Source organism: Staurois parvus, unplaced genomic scaffold, assembly GCF_062004578.1.
Source record: "Staurois parvus isolate SC_StPar_1 unplaced genomic scaffold, SC_StPar_1.0 ptg000007l, whole genome shotgun sequence".
Classification (NCBI taxonomy): domain Eukaryota; kingdom Metazoa; phylum Chordata; class Amphibia; order Anura; family Ranidae; genus Staurois; species Staurois parvus.
The window spans coordinates 925039-947500 of NW_028317803.1; the positions used below are offsets into that span (position 1 = coordinate 925039).

Sequence of the window (22462 nt, forward strand, 5' to 3'; positions counted from 1 at the left end):
ACACATATAAACACACTTGACTTTGAAGAATAGCAATAACCAAAGGTGGCAACACTCCAAAGCTTCAACAGGTTGTGTATATATAAAGTGTATCACTAGACATAGACAAAGTTTTTGTTTGAGGTGTGACCATTTAGCGAAATTAAATATCCAATACAAAAATCCACATCACATTCTGTCCTGGTGGCAATGATCATTAGGACATGCAGAGAATGTGAATATCCCTAACAGGGACACACAGAATTATGAAAATCTAATAGGCATTCTAAAGCAGTCCATAGGCTATGCAGTTTTCTTTCTTTCCACCACAGGTGGAAGGAAAGAAAATTACTTGATTCTGTGTTGATGGGGGAATCCCTCCCGCAGCACCATTATGTTCTGATGGCAGAGTGCCTCTCTTGCTGGCTGAACACATTGATTAGTGTTGCCGGCTATAACTGGTGGTACTAATCATTCAGGGAAAGACCGACAGGCTGGTTGTACACAAGAGGATCGATAGATTGACCTGTGTACAACCAGGGTACCCATACATGGATCAAAATGTGTCCATTTCCTGCTGAACCAGCCTATTTATGGCTGGATAACCTTCCTATTTTATCCAAGATGGGGAAAAAAAAGACACATTTTGGCTAGAGTTACACTTTAATTTGCACAACATAATGAATTCCCTAATAAGCACATACTATACATAAATTTCTCTTTAATTTTTGTGTTCTTTAATCATATCTATTGTATGTAATATGTCAAAAATGGAACAGTGTCTAATTGTGGTATACTGTAGGTGGTATGTGGGCACATCATTTAATTCTAGCCCTGTTCCTTAATAAATATTTATGTCCATGTCACAATTTAAAACATTCAATCAGTTGTACAGTATATGTCATGTCTTTTCAGATTTAGGTTCAAATGCTATTAATTGTAAATAAAAGGTGTGCTGTAATAAAATACTTATTGTGAGAGATGAGCAGTATTGGAATTCTGTGTAATTGCACAGTTGTTGACATATTCATTAAAGAACAGGTGGTACAGGTCACCCTTTAGACAACAGATCATACAAATTGTTTTTAGGAGATACATTACACTTAAGCCACTGTTTCAAAAGGCAATTACATATAAACATCTGCGGTGTTTATTACATTGTGGAAAGTTGGTTCAATAAAACCACCTGTTTTAACATAGCTTGTTTTGTAAGATGTTGAAAATAGACAGCGTGACAACTGGAAAGTTGTAAATGCTTTGACTGTTTTTTTTTCCCAGTTGAATGCTTTGCTAAGCATTTCTCTTATTTTGAATGCAAAGCACAGTAACATATAACAAGAAATTGAAATGAATATGTCACTGGATGTCAGTAACCTGAAAGGGCAGTTTCCACGAATAACGTATAATTGTACTTCACTTAGAAGGTTTAAAAAATAGAAGGTACTATGAGGGTGTTGCTCAGAACAGCTATATAGATGTATGATCTCATGATCCAATTAGACAAGAAAAACAATAGAATGTGTTTGAAAGCACAACATTTTATTTTTTATTATTATTATTATTATACAGGATTTATATAGTGCCAACAGTCTGTGCAGCGCTTTACAAATTTTTGTATTATGCAATGTATATTTTAACTCCACTGTCTGAAATCTATTTCGGAATGTGATTTCAAAAAGTCACTGTCATCATGATATGAAGATTGCACATTTGAATATTAAGCATAATTTAGTTACTTTTATGGCCTCTGCAAGAAATATTATACAAGTGGTTGTAAATCCCTACATATACAAAATGAAGTGACTGGCCTCAGATGATACACAGAGATGAAACAAAGTTCAAAGTCCAGCTTGTCTGAGCTGTCAGAAAACAGGGAGCAGAAAGCTGACGTTACACACTGCTGTGCCCAGTGAGGAGAGCTCTGAGAAATGATTGGAGGGAAGGGACACCCCCCCCTTTCACATAGCACTCAGAAACAGAGCTGAGGCTGTCATTCAGCTGGAGCTCCCTCCCCTGTCACCCTTTTTCTCTTTGTGTTAGGAAAATTTGTCAGAAGTGACGCATGCAGATAGCTGAGGAATGAAGCAGTGGACAGAAATGACACTTAGTGCTCTGGATTGAGCCAAGTACACACAATAGAGGTATATACTTTGTTCATATTTCATGTCTGAGGTTTACAACCACTTTAAGTACAGAATTTTATTCTCAGTAACGTCTTGTATAACACCTTATTTTTTATTCCACTTGAAACATTGTGATTTGAAAAACAGAACGGTGGAAAATAATGTGGAAAATAATTGTCCGGCTTCCGTCCCCTACACTTCACCGAAACTGCCTTACTCAAACTCTCCAACGACCTGCTAACCACCAAAGCTAATGGCCACTATTCAGTGCTCCTACTCCTTGACCTCTCTGCGGCCTTTGACACAGTCGACCACCCCCTCCTCCTCAAAAAACTACACTCCCTCGGCCTCAGAGATTCTGCTCTCTCCTGGCTCTCATCCTACCTGTCACAACGCTCTTTCAGCGTCACCTATAATGCCACCACCTCCCTCTCACTCCCCCTCTCTGTTGGGGTCCCTCAAGGCTCTGTCCTCGGGCCCCTTCTCTTCTCCATCTACACCTCCTCCCTTGGCCAACTCATACACTCTCACGGCTTCAACTACCACCTCTATGCCGACGACACACAAATCTATCTCTCAACCCCCCACCTCACCCCCTCGGTCTCCGCCCGAATCACACACCTGTTGAGCGACATATCAGACTGGATGTCGCTCCACTTCCTTAAACTGAACCTCTCCAAAACCGAGTTTCTTGTCTTCCCTCCAGCCCGGACACCACCCCCCATTGACTTCTCCATCATGTCCAACAACGCCACCATCAAACCCGCCCCGCAGGCCAGAGTACTTGGTGTCATTTTGGACTCCAACCTATCCTTCCAGCCCCAAGTCCACTCTTTAACAAACTCGTGCAGACTCCACCTCCGCAACATCGCCAAAATCCGCACGTTCCTAACTCCAGAAACCACTAAACAGCTCATCCACTCCCTCATCATATCGCGACTCGACTACTGCAACTCCCTCCTCACTGGCCTGCCTCGCCGCTGGCTATCCCCGCTTCAGTCCATCCTGAATACGGCTGCCAGACTCATTCACCTTTCCAACCGCTCCGTTTCCGCCACCCCCCTCTGCCAATCCCTCCACTGGCTTCCGATTGCACAACGGATCAAATTCAAAATCCTAACGCTGACGTACAAAGCTGTCCACCATACTGCCCCAAACTACATCACTGACCTAATATCCAAGTACCGCCCAGCACGCACACTCCGCTCCTCACAAGACCTCCTTCTCTCTAGTTCCCTGGTCTCCTCCTCCCATGCCCGCCTCCAGGACTTCTCCAGGGTGTCACCCATCCTCTGGAACTCCCTGCCCCAACCCATCAGATTATCACCTACTCTCCTCTCCTTTAGGCGCACCCTGAAAACCCATCTCTTCAGGGAAGCCTATCCCACTCCCTGCTAACCTGCCGACCTCCTCCACTCTTCCTACCACTCCATCCCCCACAGCTATCTCCTCCTGTACCACCATCCCCTCCCTCCTAGATTGTAAGCTTGAAAGAGCAGGGCCCTCGATCCCCTCATGTTTTGCATTGTATTGGTATTGTTCTGTCACATGTTCTGTCCCCCTTTGTAATGTACAGCGCTGAGCGAACTATTGGCGCTTTATAAATACTGTATAATAATAATAATAATAATAATAATAATGTCTATATATTTAGGAGTAGCATACTTTTGAATTAATACTCTTGAAAAATGACAGTATTTATTTGTTAATTATCAAGCTAACAATTCTTGGAGACTCCATAGTATTCATTTCAAAGTGATAAAGACATCCTAAAGCAAAAATGCATACATTTGATTGGTTAATACGTCTAATAGACTAAAAGGAGTTTATTTACATTTGCAGGTCTGGAACTTCCATTTATGATGATGCCTCATCCTCTTATCCCTGTAAGCCTACCTCCAGCTTCTGTTACCATGGCAATGAGCCAGATGAACCACCTCAGTACAATAGCAAACATGGCTGCAGCCGCACAAGTACAAAGTCCACCATCCAGGGTTGAAACATCAGTAATTAAGGTATTTTACATATATGTATGTATCTCTTGATTGTTGTACTATACCTTACTCTATGATTTGATGTTAATAATATTGTTGGTAGCATGTGATTTCATATTGTGCATTCATTTGAATACTACATGTTATCTGGTAAACACTTATTTTCAGTTCTGAAAACCTACAAATGAATACACAACACCTGGTATCATAATGAAATGATGATATGCCAAGCTCAAGATTTTTGGACTGGGTTGATTTGCTTGATTGAAGCGAAAAAAAACTTTAGGCAGTCTACATGATGTACTCTCAGTCTAGTTTGTATCTTTCACACCCCGTCCTAAAGCTAAATAAGAAATGTTTTGTCCTAAAACACAACTCTCATATGCAGTACTATCAGTAAAGGAACACATTTGTAATGGTACCTACCTGCACATCAAGCTGAGCAAATCTCAGTACTGTTGAAAATTCTTACTGAATCACACTGATGATGTTTCGACAAATCCATCAAAATTGCGGGACCAAATAGAAGTCTATGGCAAAGTGCTGCTAACTGGCACAAAAAACACGGGTGCAATGGTTCAGTGTAAAAGGTGCCTCATTGGGCAAAGCTAAGTCTAAGTCCCTCAACTTACAGCATCAGTTGCTGAAGGACTTCATTAACACCTTCCAGCCTGGCCTATAGCAGACTGACAGCCGGGACACTCCTCATTGTGACTGGGCGTCATATGATGTCCTGTCAAGAGGAGCCGTTTGTGTGGCTGCGGGGCTGTGCTGCAGCGTGATCTGTCACTGACTGAGTCCACGGGACACAGCCGATGCAGATCACTACACCGGCCCATTCCAGTGTCATGTCACCGCTGTGACCAATCACAGCAGATCACATGTCAATTGTATACAATGGATGGCTTCCTGTCATGCCATCCATTGTATACAATTAAGTTATTAGCTGTGACTGGTCAAATCAGTCACATGATACAGACGGGGCCAGTCACGGCTCATATGTATCATGTGATGAACTTTGCCCAATCACAGATAATCACAACAAAAGACTGAATAAATCTGTTTCATTCAGTAACAATGATTGCAGATATCAATGAAATACATTGGTATTAGCAATTATAATGTGTTAAAAAAAAAATCCTGATCACTTGCCTAAAGTGGTTCAATGTTACTATGATAACATTTTATTGCTTTGGTCACTGTGTTGTAAAAAAAGAAAACAAGTATGTAATACAAAAAAAAAAAAAAAAATTTGAAACAAAAAAATTAAATTATTATTATTATGTATTTTATTTTTTTTTACATACTGTCATCAGTCAGCGTCTCTGATCTGGTGACAATATGTAAGAAAAGCAGTGATTTGTTATTTTTTTAATTTTTACATTTTCCAAAAAATTGTAACATGCAATCACAACCTCTAAAAAACTCACCAGGCCTCTTACTAAATACCTTGAACTGTCATTTTTCAAAAAAATTCGTGATTTGGGGGGTATTTGTACTATCCTGGTGTTTTCGATCAATTGATCAATTGTCAGATATACTGTATATACTGTATATATCTTGGTTTGTGGACTCTATAACTTTCCTACAGACTAATATACACTAATGTGGGGTATTTTCACCAAAAAAATGTAGCAGAATACATTTTGACCTAAATTTATGAAGAAATGTTATTTTTTTGCAATTTTTTTATTAGAAACAAAGAAAAATGCATTTTTTTCAAAAGTTTCAGGTTTTTTTTGTTTTATTTAGCAAAAAGTAAAAACCTCAGTGGTGATTAAATACCACCAAAAGAGAGCTCTATTTGTGTGAAAAAAATTATAATAATTTCACATGGGTACAGTGTTGCATGACCGCACAATTGTCATTCAAAGTTCGACAGTGCTGAAAGCTGAAAATTGGCCTGGGCAGGAAGGGGGTAAAAGTGCCCAGTATTGAAGTGGTTAAATTTCTTAACCCGTTTCTAAACTTCTAAATCATTGTCACCCTTGGTCAGTTTATTTCAACAACTCTGACTAGAGAATTCAATTCAGTTACTATTTCTTATTCCTTATTACAATCATCCTTTATAAACCCTAGCACATTAGTGTATCATAGCATTCTTTATTCCATGTAGTTAGTGACAGTACCATTTATTTTTTGCATATTAACAATCAATGTAGGAATGTAGGGGGGAAATTCAAAGAAGCAAGGATAGAAATAAAAAAGATATATATATTTTTTTGTTTTCACTTTTTTTTTTGTTTTGTTTTTTTGAGGCTTAGTATGATGAGGCCTAAAAACATTTGTTTTAAAGTGAACAATGCTTGGCCAGAAACAGATTTTGTTATTTGCAGATGTAGGTATTAATTATCCACAGCATTGTATCTAAACTTGCTACTCCATAGACACAATTCAAGCTACAGTGTCAAAATATTTCATAGGATCTTTCAGGCAAATAAAAAGGCAGTCTCCAAGTAATGACTTCTTGACTAGCAGTCTAAGAAAGAAAAAGAAATGTAAAAAAAGGCTATGCGATATCATTTTTGTAATATAAAAGATGCAGCGCTCTTAATATATAATATAGTGAAATAGTGACATATAATATGCAATCGTATGCGTTAATGGGTGAAAATATAAGTGATGTCTTTAATGAAGACAGTATTAAATAAAATGTGACATCATTTCATAATGACATATCAAACAGCAACACACTGAATATGTATGAAAGTCCTTGAAATATCCAATCAAGATGTGCCGATTTTCCCAGACATTTGTGACTTCAGTGATATGAAGGAAAAAGAGGTGTGCTTGCACTCACCAGACGTATGATAATATTACGCATGTAATACAAGGGGAACTAGTGGTCATCTGGAACAGCGGTGAGTCCTTTCCTGACACATTAAGATTCTCTTGCACCTTCCAGCTCCACCGAGAGGTCTGGAGGTCTTCCCTAGGTTGTAACCAGTACCATTGGAGTGCCTTTTGCCTACTGGGTCCCAGATGACTACTAGTGCCCTTATATTACATGCGTAATATTATCATACGTCTGGTGAGTGCAAGCACACCTCTTTTTCCTTCATATCACTGAAGTCATGTGCACAAATGTCCAGGAAAATCAGCGCATCTTGATTGAATATTTCAAGGACTTTCATACATATCCAGTTTGTTGCTGTTTGATATGTCATTATGAGATGATGTCACATTTTATTTAATAAACATACATAAATTAGTGAAGCGCTATATCAACCTAAATCATAACTATAGATAAATTCATGCTAATTGTGCCACTTTTTGTCAACATAATAATGCTCAGTGATAAATGACCCATAAACAGGAGTATATCCTTATGGTGAACTTATTACACAAAAATAAAGTGAATATATTACCAGTGATAAAAAATATCATGTGCATAAACAATATATTCAATCCTAATAATCATTCAATATATTACCATATCAATGTGAATCATAAATACAAAAAAAACATCCGTGAATGATCAAAATGTAAAGTCCATGCAAGTGAAACTGTGTTAAAAAGGTGATCTTCACTCTGGTGAATAAATCCTCCAATGGCAGCAGTGCCTGCTCACCTCCACACAATGACCCACACAGTGCCAAAAGGCTAATAATCTCCTCTGTACCAGATCCTCATAAATATGCTCCTCATCCAGGGACCACAAGGTAAATGGAGACTCCTCCCCCAGCGCATCTATTCCGCTCCACCTCCACTCAATGGCATATAAGTGAGACACAAAAAGATCCTTCCATAGTGCAATGATGTTTATTTGGAAGTAAATATAGAATAAAATTGCACTCACATGTATTCCCCTAGTACATCAGCCTGCCACCACATCCCATGGGTGTACTGCATGGAACCTGGGGAAACCAATATGGCCACTGCGTCTGGACATGCGTCACCTCGTGACCGGAAATGGCGTACCACCGACGCGTTGTGTCATGTGCGTCGTGACTTCATCGGGGTTAACCCCTAAGTTGAGTGGCAGCAGCTATAATTATAGAGATCACATCCATATAAAGCGCAGGAGGACATCCTCATACATTTTATTTAATTCTGTCTTCATTAAAGACATCACTTATATGTTCACCCATTAACGCATAAGATTGCATATTATATGTCACTATTTCACTATATTATATATTAAGAACGCTGCATCTTTATATTATTTATGTTTAGGATTTTAGGGGTTAATCTTATGCAAGCTGCTTTTTGATACTATATTCTGAAGCGCTCGCTCTATCATCTTTTATTACTTTGATATCATTTTTGTGGTGAATGTATTAGTGGTGGCAAAAAGGCTTCTGTTTACTGAAAAGAACACAGAAAAATGTAATGTACATGCAGTTTTTCCAGAAATTCTAAAGCCAGCCACATTTTTCAGTTACCGGTGAAACAAAGACAACATATACTATGTTTATCATGTGCGTTACCATTTTTTGGCAAAAACGTTGCTGTGGAAATCAAAGGATTATATACTTATGGAGTATTTGATACTTATATTGTACAAATGAAAAGCCGTCTCAAAGCTGGTTTTCACTATACATTTATTGTTACGTAAGGTGGAAACAATAGCCCACAGAAATTATAGAAGGGTTTTTGTATGTTCCACATTCAACCACTATAAAAAGGCAAATCTGTTACATAGTGAAAGTTGTTATCATATAGTAAATAAATAATAAAGTTCATTATCTCTGTAAGGGCTGAATTAAAACAAAAAAGTAACATTAAATGTAATATTTATAATGAAACTGCTGTGGGAATCCTAAAAGGAGTGTATATCGGTTTTGTAGATATTTTCTTTCTTTAAGTATTATTGTCAGGATAGATGTTTTTTGTTAATTAAATAGTACATATTAATATTATGTAGTCTTCTTTCCAGCCAGTAGGTGGAGCGCTAGTCTTTTTTATATATGAAGCATTGTATCTCTATCAGCTGTGCTGAAAGAAGCCAGTTTTTGCAGAACACAATATGGTTGATTTACTAAAGTAGCAGAGGTTGCTCATTTTACAAAGTGAATGTTCATTGATGATACTGTGTATATCAGTACTCTGTTTATGGAAGAAATCCTCTTTTCAAAAATGTTGCTTATATATGGTTGGGTATTTAAAGCTCGCTAAGCTAATATAAACATTATTACACTCACTGTATGGTATTTTAAAGGCAAATCCCACAGCTGAATAGCAAAATTAACCTTTCTGTCCTTAGTTAACATGGTGTCAACGCAAGTACAATTTAACATCCACTGCAATTGAAGTACAGTATATTACAAGATGTAAAGTTTTGGTTAGATGCAGATTGCAGGCATAGCAACCTTAAGACTAAAGACAACATTCACTTTAAAAAGGGGCCTCTGTTAGTGTGCACAAGTTCACAGGGTCACCTATGCATAAAGTTCCCCATCAGCATGGTACCTGCTGGATTTCCTTTGCATGTGCAGTATTGCATCACCAAGCAGGCATGTTTAGTAAGTCCAGCATAAGGATGTCTTTAACCCCTTGACACTGACGTAACACAAATATGCGGCCTCACAGAACTGTGCTTTTTTCCGTCACTGAGAACACTGGGTACCGTTTAACGATTGGGACCCGAGACTCCCGATTCCGGGTCACATGATCACTGTGATAGCCTCTAATTGGCTATCACAGTGATCAGTCACTGTAGAGCCCTGCCCCCTTGTTTTTTTTTCCTCTCTATGAATGGAGGAGAGAGATATATTGTATCTCTCTAACTCCTGGCATAGAGGGGGAAAAATTTTGTACAAAAAAAGAAGATAAATAAATACATATTAAAAAATAAAATAAAAAGTAAAGAAAAAATACCTAGATCAAGGTTTGATCTAGTTCAGTGCCAGGGTAAGTGTCTGGGTCAAGGTCAAAAGGTCAGGGTCAAAGGCCATGATTTAAAATTGGTATCAGTGTCAGTGTGTTTTAGGTAAAAAAAGACAACAACAAAATGTGCACTGTTGTTTCTGGGCTGTACTACGGGTACAAACAACAAATAACATACACATATATGGTATCGCTGCAATCAACAAGAGCTGGAGAATTTATTTTGGGTTGTTCTTTGGTGGTAGGTTATGGTAGTAACAAGAAGCACACAGCTAAATTAAAAAAAAAAAATGTTTTTTACTATTTTGGGCCAGTTTTCCTTTGATAATAAAAAAAAATCAGGAGATATCCATTACCATTTACCACCTAATGAAAGCCCAATTTGTCCTGAAAAAAACAAGGTATAATTCACTTGGATGTACAAAGTAGTTGTGATGGTATGTACGGTTTTACTAACACATGTCAAAGTTGCAAAATTGTGCTTAGGCATTTAGATTTGTTTTACCCCTAGGCGTGAAGAGGTTAAAAACCGTTGGTTGTATCACTTTTCCCATCCACAGGAAATTGGCAGCGATGCCATATTTTCTTAATCTACGGGTGCTAGTGCAATTTTGCTTGATGAGGGACACCTGAAACTGTATAATAAATGGAAGGAAAGGTGTGTGGCTAGCTGGGGCCCTCATTTATGGCCAGAAACAAGAAAAAACATAGACTTCTATGTATCTACTCCTACAAGGAGAATAGCCGTCACACCAAACTTTCAGCTGCAAATCTACTCATTTAAATTACAGCATATGTAAACTTTCACCATAAAACAACCCATTCAGTTTAAAATAGAAAGGAAAGGCAAAACATTTGTGCATACCTTTTTCCCCTTTTTTTGTAAGAGATCACATAATCTCTGTTCTGAATAAGGAGCTGAGGGAGGATAATAAGCGATTCACTGATTTTCCCAGTGAATGGCTATGGGGAGGAGGGGGTAGGGGCGTGTCAGCATAAGTCTGATTATTGGAGCAGAGCAGAGTGCATTCCCAGCAGAGCTAGAGAACTGACCATGCTGTGCTCTCATGCCTAGTGTTGACAGTTTTTAATAGGAAAGCAGAGGAACTAGAAGGAACACCAGGGATTTCACACAAAGAAAGCAATAGAAGGGGAACAGGATAGCAATATATATTGTTTACTTTTTATTTTATATTCTACTGTTCTCTGTTTTCAAAAGAGACTGAATATATTTTTTAAACATAGGTTTTGCTTTTTGCACCTAAAGATAGTGATGCCTGAAAAAAATTATTGTGAGCAGATGTTTCAGTACTTTCTAGTGATCCTATATATAATTTTTTTAAAAAGGAGTTGAAACAGTGATAATAAAAGATCCCACTCTCTGTACTTTTGATTGCAAAAAGAATGTGAAGACTGGTATAAAGTAGTAGGATCATACAAGAGTAGAGCTACAGTAAGTGTTTGGCTCCTTTCACATAAGCAGACCAGGTCCATGTGGAAAACGGACAGGCGTACCCAATCAGACCATCCATTTATGCCCACCTGCATCTGATAAAAACAGACAGGTGGGGATCCATTCCCATCTAGCTATCTGTTCCTACATAGTCACCTAGTGGATCAGATGACAGTCAGATGTAAACAGACAGGCGGTCCGCTTACAACCAACCTCCCATAGACAACAGCGGGCTGTGTCTGTGTCTGCTCTGCATAAGCATAGTGGACACAAACCCAGTGGTGTATTTAGGTTTTGTGCTGCCCTAGGCAACACAAAAATTGGACGCCCTCCTCCCCAATGTAGAGAGCCTTACACTGAGCAACAACACCCCTGCCCCATCACTCCCCTCCACCTGAGAGAGCATTTCATTAACACCCATCCCCCCCACTGCGACAGTGAAAAAGACACTCACCTTTACAGCTCTGGGCTGTAAATGACAGTCGGGCTCTGCATACACCATCAAGCATCCCGAAGCCTCACTCAGATCCCACCCGGTCCCCATGCTGAATATGCCCGTTCTTCCAGGGAGCAGTGCTGCTCCCCTAAAAAATGCTGCCCTAGGTAAATGCCTTGTTTGCCTTATGTTAAATACGCCCCTGTCATCTGCCTGCTCTGTGGGGATCAGTGGAAAGATCCCCTGCTGAGCAGGTAGATCTGCTGACAGAGTGTGAAAGGGGCTTTTATCTTCTGTTTACATTTAAAAGGTATACATGAAGTTTGTGACAGACTGCCTGGCACCCTGCCTGGGTGCTTCCGTCAGAGAACTGCTTCCTCGCCACTGGAACACAGGACCAAGGTATTATACCTGGGCATTGCACCCAAGGACTAGACAACACTAGCATAGTTGCAACTGGAACACTTTTATTGGAACTCCTTTATTGAAAATTCACACAGAATTTATACCACACAAGATCAGATAAGAGCTTGATCACATGATCCTACACAATGCAACCTGCAAACAGTAATATCTTCAATACATCTAACAGTATATCTATTGAGCAGATTACATTTAACAGTGATCTAATAAAACAGTAATCTAATGAACAGCTAGCAGCTAACAAAGATCTAATTAATAGTAAGCTAATCAACAGCCAGGCAACCAGGCACCCACCCCAGACAGCCCGGCAACAAGACCACACCCCTGGATATACAGAGTACATTGTACATGCTGTCTTTCAGGTGTTTGACTTTCACTTCTATAATCTGTCCACTAGAAAAGTCATCAAAAGACAAAACTCATACAATATTCCAACAGTCTGAAAATGTGGAAATAATTTATCTTCATAGATTTCTTGAGGGACATTGGAGATAAATATTTCTGTCCCAAGTTGAGGAGATTCTCCAACCCAGTCTGCAGGAGTTCCCCATTTTTTCTCTCACCATTAATTTGACCTAGGTTAATATTACCTCTTTCCATCCACTCCAGAAGGGAAGCTGAATTGTCTTTATCCAGAGAATTAATCCAAGTCTCCCTCTCAGTATTCATCACGTTATTATCCATCATCATGATCCGCTCTCTCCATGTGATCAGAGGCTGAACTGAGCTCTTTTCCATGTTCTGACCAGGAGAAGCAGACAAAATCCCTGGTCTCCTCCATGGGCCATAATCAGTGGGTAGAAGGCTAGCCCGCAGCCACCTCCAAAAGCACCTGTCCCAGTTGGGTTTGCCACAAAGTTTATTCCATGTTAATGGACAGAGTATTTCTTTTGAGAGCGTATATTGCTATACTATTGATTTTTATTACTGGATGAAGGGAATGTGGTATCTAATGCATGGGCCTTACTACAAAAAGATGAAAGAATTATACAAAAATAGTATGACTTTTTGTACTAAACAATACTGTACTTTGTTAGTTCAGTCAAGTTTGAAACCTTCTTGGTTTGCAGTCCAATACTCAGAAAATGAAACCTGAGAAACAAGGTGTGGTAATATTTTTGGTTGCTGTGCAAAATAGAACTATAATGAATTTTTACTTTATGAACCAGGCATCTTGTGGAATGAATGAGGATTGGAACAAACCCACTTTTATGATTACTTTATAATAACTGATATGCTTTCTCTTTTGCTTAGGTACAACATGTATAACACTGCAATGTTTGTGCTTGAGTGTGTCTTGAAAAGAACATTTATTTTTAAAGCTAATCACATTAGTGAAAAAAAAAAGATATGCTTTTTTCTGTTGTTTCTAAATTAATGTCTTTTTCCCAGCGTGCCGTTGGGTGGCAAACATCGTGACTGACAATTAATTCACATGGGGAGCAGTATCTGGGGGCCCCCTTATTATTTAAAGGAATTCCAGATTCTGATAAGCCCCCTGCTTTCAGGCCTCCATAACCACCAGGCAGGGGATGACCTTGTCCTCATTAACATGTGAACAAGGTTCTTTACCAGGTGGGTCCCCTCTATTTAGACACCCCCTCATGTGAATGACATGTGGCCTAGTATGGCTAAGGAGGGGGGTCTGCACACTTTCTCCCTCCCCTTTCTTGGCCAGCCAGGCTGCATGCTGACCTGAAGGGTCTTGTATGGATTTCCTGGGAAACCTAACACATTTTTTTGCGCGCGTAAGTTACCTCCTTAAAATTCAAACCAAACTGAAAGGCTCTACTCAAAGGGTATTTTGGGGGAGGCTGGAGAAAAAAAAAGAAAAAATGACTATTTAAATTGATTTAAAATGACTGACAGCTTCCATTTTCATCTTCTTTAGTTTAAAAAAAACACAGCACACAAACCTCTCCAAATGCCCCCTCCCCGCCACCCCCACCCCAATACATAGAAGACTTTAGTTTGTGTGTTTTTTTTTAAACAAAGAAGTTGACAGTTACAGATGTCAAAGTAATTTACCAGCTTTTTAAAGCCTTTTTCATTATTTAATTGTCAGTGCTGCTGCAGCACTTTCTGCACATCACAGAGATGCGCCCCTTCACAGGCAGTAGTAGTGCACCCCCCAGGCATAATATTATTTCTTCCCCCAGGCCATTTTAATTCTCCACTTTAAGTATTCAAAAACAAAATCAGCGCTCCTGTTCCCAATGGATTTTTTTTAAACCTTTTTTTTTGTATTGGTACGTGTTCCGCAGGGCAGTGCCAACCCTCTACACCCCATGCATTTTTTGACAGTCCTAGCCTATTAGTACAGAACATTTGCATATTTAATTTGACAGATTTGGCTCCCATTGATTTCAGTGGCGCTCAGGTTCAGCATCTGAACTTCTTTGAAGTTTACAGAACCCCTGGCAAACTTACCCACGGCAGTTCAACTCATCACTATTTCTGACTAGTGTTTTGGGTTGTACAGTGGAAAGTAGTATACATACATTTTCAGGTTCCAGTTAAAGAACAAACCAATTTTCCTAAAAAAACTGCAAAAAAAAATTGTTTTCTTGTTATGAAAAAAAAGACTTGTGTGCCGGGGAAATGTATTAAGTACAAATGCTAGTGCTTTGTCTTTACATACCAGAATGTAGATCACATAGAGGAAAGGCAGGATATGTCTAAAGTGCCTAGAGCTCTAAATTTTCTGTTGGCTGATCCATCACTGTGCAATACAGAAACATGAGGAATCTACACTTTACATACAGCTTTAAAATGGACACAAAGATATTCTCTACTGTACAGATACGTAAATAGATGGAGATGGCTGCAAAATTGAGACACAGAAAAACACATTTTACTAGGCTTTGCCTTTGACCACCTTATATATAGGTTTACAGACGTGCTATACAAGCATCAATCAAAGCTCTATTGGATTTAAACAACTGGCAAACAGTATCTAGAAATTAAAAAAAAAATAACTTTGTAGGTTATGTACGCTGTTAATAAATGTTAATAAATGGTATAATTCCAAACAATATATAAATGCATTCAACACCAAAAGTTTAGAACTTCTATCCATAATGCTGTTTGCTGAAATTTGAAAAAGTGTATTTCACCACTTATGAGTCCCAGAATAATATATTTGCTGTCTATAGAAAAAACTGGTATAACAGCTTGGGGTTAGCAATTTACAACTAGTTATTGGGTATACAAGAGAAGAAAAACAAAATCTACCTTAGATTTTATTTATTAGCAATCAAGTTGGATGGATCTGGTCTGCCTGGACATATTTTCTGATTGTTAATCTAGACAGTTTACCAAATCTCTTGGTTATGTGTCTACACAGTAAATGAGCTGAACTAGCAAATGTTACTTAGCTGGCTTGCAGTTGTGTCTTATTTACATTGAGCCATTTATTTCATGAATTCACTCTCTGTGTTTATTAGATTCGCCTGTTTTATGCTGTTTAAAAGGGGGGTTGTTGTACTCTAGAGCATAGTGTATGCTTATAATATTGTAAAAAGGTTGCTTACATGAAAATGCTGAATAAAAAGATCACTTTTTTTTGGAAACAGAAAATATTATTCAGATTATAATGATTATAAATAGCTTTAAAATTATACTAAGAAAGCGATACCTTAGGTCAACTTTCTTGAAATTACATTTTGAGGACTATACATGGTTTTATGGGATATATTATGTAGCTGCCTTGGCCTCATGCTGAAAGATTTTTTTTTGAATCTGCCCTTTCTGAAATGAGATGAGCATTAGATGTCCTTTTGTAATAGAATGTTTAGATATATGAGATGGTTGAATGGCAGAGGAGCTGTAACAGGCTGGAATAGTAGATCCTGACAATCATGAATCACTCTATGTTTGATTGCCATGACCTGTATTGTACATGCTGAAGACATGGGCAGGGATATTTCCATGCATTTTTAAATATTTTGTGTTACAGTGATTTTGAAAGTAACATAGATGCAGTACTAAGACGGCGTTAATGTTTAGTTTATGTTTAGTCTCTGACATTCAGTAGCCGGAAATATCATTATAAGCTGAAAATTAAATATGCAATTAAAATGTATTTACTTCACCCTCTTGTGGGACCTGAGAAATCACTGCAAAATCCATGAACAATGTTTTGGGCATCCCTGCCCATCACATTTTAACTGGAGAAAGGATGGGGATGTCCCACTGTAGGGTAAAGAAAATACATTTACCCTACAATGTTACTATTGACATTTGCCAGAATATTTATTAGATTAGCAGTATTATTCTCAAAGATTTACATATGTCCACACAAAATTTGTACAGCTAGTCCTAATTTTGTGTCACTTCACTGAACATCTGGATCGGGGGGACACTCACTGTTGTGTCATGTGACTTTATGCTTTGGGGCTACCATGATTCCTTGCACCCAGTATATAATATGCAAGTATGTCCACTCTAATACCATCAGTTGGCCTCCTACATAGGGACCATGATTCCTAGCCCCCTGCCCATAATGCACAGGTACGCCATCTGTAATACTGTCAGGAGGCTTCCTGCAACCTCAGTTTCCACCCATAATGTACATGCCTGCTCGCTATAATAGAGCTTTAGCTGATTTCTCCTCCCCAACCTTTGTAGTCCCGGCTGGTGGCATGCACATCATGCAGGCTCCAGAAAGACCCTGGATGGAAACGTAGCCACCCTATTGGCAGAATTGTTTGCAAGATTGTACTGAAAACACAGGCTGTAGAGACAAAGAGGACAGCAACAATAGTACATGAAGCATGGTTTTAAGGTTTAATGACAATTATAAGCAAGGTTTGTGACAGTCCACTTTGATTAGTTTGCATTTTGGCAGTGTAACAGGAACCTACATGTGAAAGACATGTAGCTCAACCATTGAATATATAAGTGACAGTGCATGGCCCTGCCATTATGTGAGATTAAGAAATGGTTGGAAAAATGACACAGCATTCTCAAAGGTGCAGTTTGAGAAACTCCAGCATGTGTTTTGTGAGCAGATAAAACTACGTTTTAAGTTTTCTCTAGGTTTGGTAGCCCCCGATTAGGGCCTGGAGTTTGAAGGTTCTAGATCAGGGGCAAACTTTTTGACTTGAGGGCCGCAATGGGTTCATATATTGGACCCGGGGGCCGGACCAAGAGTAGATGAATGATGTGTATGTGTCATCCATAGTATGTATAGTAATATTCCCCCATAGTAAGCATAGTAATTAATCCCCCATATAGTAATTCATCCCCCATAGTAATTCATCCCCCATATAGTAATTCATCCCCCATATAGTAATTCATCCCCCATAGTAATTCATCCCCCATATAGTAATTCATCCCCCCTATAGTAATTCATCCCCCATATTAATTCATCCCCCATATTAAGTCCCCAAGTCCCCCCTGTGTCAATTTACTTACCTTTGCTCCACGCGTTCCTCTCGCCGTGTTCCCGCGCCGTTACGGTCTTCAGGGCAGACTGTGAGAGGAGCCTAGCTCCCCTCACGTTTGTCACGCTGCCCCGCCTACACACGTCCTGTCAGCCATCCTGACAGTATCACGCTCCGCGGGCCGGATTAAAAGGTCCGCCGAGCCGTATACGGCCCGCGGGCCATAGTTTGCCCATTGCTGTTCTAGAGTGTCTTGGCTGGGATGGAATTTTTAATCCTGTGTCTGGACTTTGTGAGAAACCTGCAGTCTGGGTGAGTGCACAGGTGTACACGGTCATGTAAGCCAGGTTTGAGAGCACCTAAGAGCAGTAGGAGTTGCAGATGCTGCTGTTTGGAGACAGAGCCCTGTCAGGAAAGCTGGGTGTCCCTGCTAGAGATTTCATCCCTTGTGAAGGGGAATCCTTGCCCAATGACTGGGAAAGACGGATGAGCTACATGAGTCTGGGAAACCAAGAGAGGGTCTGGGAGACTGAGAAAACTGAGGCAGCTAACAGGTCCAAGAGGCTGGAAGGAATCTGGACATCTGTAGAGGGAACAGGCTTTAAGGACCAGAGAACCCTGTTTACAAGCCAGGAGTGAGCCTGTGCAGTGAAGCGCTGTAACCAGGGCTGAATGATCTAGAAGAACCCTAGGTCTGAGAGACTAAAGAGAGCAGTTGTGCTGCTGAGAATGGAGTCAGGTGGCTCAACATTTTTCCAGTTGTTTGCTTTTTGAAGCTGAAACCCCTGCATGGACAGCTTTGAAAGGAATACATTTAATTTAATAAAAGTGGGCTGCCATGCCCTTAAAGTGTTACTAAACCCACAACAGTAAAATCAGTCTGTATATGCAGTAAAGCATGCTTGTTATACTCAGTGTGGAACCTAAGGGGTTAATCCTCCACATTGTGTAAAAAGGCTGTTTGATCCTGTGTTTTCTGATCCCTCCTTTCTTCTACTGTCCCCAATCCATCTTCTGACAATACAGAGCTCTAGGAGTCACTCTGCACATGCTCAGTTTAGTGTGTATGGCTAGAGTATTATTTTCTTTGGGCGAGTGCATGTGATCAGCACTGTCTAGACAGAGGATCAGGGGTTATGCAGCCTCACGGGAAAGTCAGAGCAGAAAGAAAACTCCTCCCACAAGCTTTAACCAGTGCTCAGCTGGACAGTGATAGAAGTCACAAGACTGCTATATACTGCTAATAAGAAAATGTATTTTATATTTACTAAAATAGTTGCATTTCCATGTTCTCTGTACTGTGGGAGACTAAATATAGTGAATACACGTTTAGGCGGCTTAAGATTTGAATATAAATACTGTATCTCCCTGGCACTTATTGGAACTGAAGAAGCAACTTGAAGAAGCTATGAAATGGCTTCAAAATTACAGAACAAGTCCAGTTAAATGTGACTAACTTTTACTAGCTATAACATGACCTGGATAAATTAGATAAATGAGAACCTTCACAGACAACTAAAAAGCCATCAGAGTGGAAGGTGGGGTGAAGCCTGTGTGCCTTATGAACACATAGAGCAGGGCTTGGGAATCATTATGCATGAGTGTTCCCAGAGCAAGCGGCTGGTTCTGGGGGCACTCAGTGGGGGGGAAATGGAGCCAGGAGCTCCAGCCGGGGTGTGTTTTGGGGCTGTTCTGTGCAAAACCTTGCCTCTTGTTCTGTTGGCAGCCATAAAACTGGATTTCCCATCACGTTCTGCCCTAATAACAGTGCAAGACAAATATAGAGATTGTATCCCCCAGGGAGGACACGTCTGGCAGAAGTTCTTACTGTTCAGATGTTATTGAAGCAAAGTTAGGGTCTCCAAAAGTGTAAATAGCATTTCTTGTGGTGTTTCAGTTCTGGGTCTAGTATTCTGTAGCAGCAATGGTTATGCATTAGGGTGTATGTCAACAGAATCTTCATGTAAAGGAATGAAGAGTCTACTGACATCAGTGCCCATGAAGTAAAGATGCTGGGGGTTCAATGGCCTAACACCTTGCCTTTTTCCATCTGTCAAGCAACTTTTATGCTTTTAGCCCCCCCCCCCCCTTTTTCTTAATAATTACTTTTTCTGAAACACAACTAAACCTGACTATTGGTTAGTTGGTCTATCCTACAGCCAATAGTGAGGCTCAGTAGATACAGGCCAGAGCCCATAACCATGACAGCTTTTTTTGGTATTTGTTGTGGGACCCAAAAATCCTTTGTTTAAAAAAATGATGTGAATAATGACGGCTGTCCTAGGCCTTTAAAGGCTGCTTGCCTCTTATAACCTAGGTATCTGCTTTTTGCATGCTATTTGTGCCTGAACCTAGAAAGGGGAAACATACACTTGCAAATACTTCCGGTGACCTCCAGGTCCCAAGTCACCTCCTACCTGAAATATATAAGGGGTGTTTGGCCGTTAAGATGGTGTAGTTTGACACAGTATAACAATATTATCCATTATGTCCTCAATTACATTACATACAGTATCTTTAGCTTGCTTGAACAGAGGTACTTGTTGCTGTACTGTTTCATGTATTGTCCCCCCCCCCTCTATTGTACAGCACTGAGCAAACCCTTTGGCGCTATATAAACTCGATGTAATAATAATAATAATAATAATAATAATAATAATACTTTTTTATGTAGAACTTGTGTTCACTGTGTGGAAGCTGTATTCAGAGCATAGCAGCAGCAGTGAAAGAGTTCACTGGATTGTAAACTCATGTCTGCATTTCTTGACCTTGTCCCTGAGATCTCAAAGAAGCTTATGTGCACTGTTGCTTGAACTTAGAGAACAAAACACATTGTAAGCAGAATACAGTCTCCAGCAAAACTCTATATGATGCTTGACTGGGCAGGTACATAAGGCTGTGCACCTGCTTACCTACTGTACATAGTATCACTACTACACAAACCCATATGAAGTAAAACACTTGAATGAAAATGATAGAATACTGTAGGCTCTATTAAAAAAAGAATATTACAAACACAGACACATTTTTTTCCACCTATTCAGCAATCTAAGAATATACATGCGGGTTACTTGTGTAAGGTATTTGTTGTTTTATTTTGCTCATCTACTATTTAAATATTGTTTGCTGTTTTTTTCTGTAAACAACTGATTTTTTTTTTTTTGTTGTTACTGTTTCTTACAGGAACGAGTTCCAGATAGCCCTTCCCCTGCCCCCTCCCTTGAAGATGGGCGAAGACCTGGAAGTCATCCTTCATCCCACAGAAGTAGCAGTGTTTCTAGCTCTCCAGCAAGGACCGAAAGTTCCTCAGACAGAATACGTATGTCCTATATTTCATCATTCAACACAACAATTTACCTTTTAGCATCCTAATAGTTAATTCACATACAACCTAAAATTGCATGTCAGTAAAACACATCAGTGGTGTGATTTACCAAAGGAATAGAGGTTATTCACTTAGCAAAGTAAATGTGAGTAAATAAAGTGATCCTGTTTGCACTGTGAATATCCATTTATGTGTGAGAGAAGTAAGAGATAAAACAGTTTTTTGCAGTGAATGATTGAGTAATCTATGCGTACACAGGTTCAATTTATCTACCAACACTTTGATAAATGCACAGCCTCTATTCCTTTAGTAAATGACCCCCTATATTTTACCTCTTTGCACTAACCTGTGAGTGCCTATTAGCGCAGGCTAGTTGTGGATAGAAGGATTTAGATGAATAGAGAACCTAGTTGTGTGCTATTGTTAACCTGTGTGGTGTTGAGTCACCTTGTGTGGCAGTATTGGGAAAAGGAATCCTGGTATTTAGGTGTCCGTTTATGACACAGAGAATAGCTGCGATTCAACGGATCTCAGCTATTCTCTGGTCATTCACAGTTTATGACACTCAGGAGATCATGTCAGCTCTTCACTGGAGATCTGTGTTCTCCCTCCAGATTCTCCAGCCCAGAGCTGGAGAATCAGAGGGACCGTAAACTAAGCAGAGATAATTTACCTCTGTTTAGTAAACTGATCTTTTACTGTAATCTCACGAGATTATAGTAAAATCAGCCGTTTTCCAGAGTTTGTAGACTGTTCTCCAGCGTTTGGAGACCGTTCTCCCTTCGTTTGGAGAACTGCTTCATAAACTGCATTCACAGGAGAACTGTGTTCTCCGAGAATGCCGGAGAACTGAGCAGCGATCTATTACCGCTGGTTCATAAACGGACACCATAGTGAGATATTGTACCCCCTGCATGCCTGATAGATTTTCCACTAGATAGCAGTAAAGTCAATGTCTCATATCAGTTTCTGAAGACATCTTCTCCTCTTCAATATCCTAACTGTAAATGTCAACTGATCTTTTAATTAGATGAAATCAGCATTATTCAATACAAGCATAAACATGTACAGAAAATATAAATATTCTCTATATCAATATAATCAATATCACTAATAGTCTCTATATAACTTCATAAATGGGTTGGTTTCAAATACTATTATCATGTTTAAAGTAATAGTAAAGTAATAAATAGAATGTCATAATGAGTATTGCTTAAATAGCACATATATTTACATTCTTTTTGACTCCTTTGTTTTTAGACCAAAGTTCTGCAAACAGTTTTAGTTTTGACCCTTGCTTCCTAAAGTTAAAAAAGTTAATTGTACTTATTAATGTGCAGAGAGGTGCTTGAGAAATGGCTATTAAAAAATATTAAACTATAGGTCCACAGATTCAGTGCTTTATTGTTTTCGCATCTTAAGTTTAGGTTAAACTATTTTTTTTTTCTGATGGCTAAAATTAAAACTGAATGCAGTGTATACATGATCTAATTTATCACCTAAGAGATACCAC

General features: G+C 39.2%; 1 protein-coding gene across 4 annotated transcripts in view; it reads left to right on the forward strand.

The window, feature by feature from the left end:
• DACH1 (dachshund family transcription factor 1) overlaps positions 1-22462 on the forward strand; it is a 439484-nt gene that overhangs the window by 308622 nt on the left and 108400 nt on the right. For 2 of the 4 annotated variants that reach the window (XM_089668267.1, XM_089668310.1), the window contains 2 exons: positions 3945-4132; positions 20808-20943. In XM_089668267.1, coding sequence (XP_089524393.1) covers positions 3945-4132; positions 20808-20943 — 324 coding nt within the window. The remainder of the gene's footprint in view (positions 1-3944; positions 4133-20807; positions 20944-22462) is intronic. The other 2 variants (XM_089668302.1, XM_089668320.1) reach the window with 1 other exon arrangement.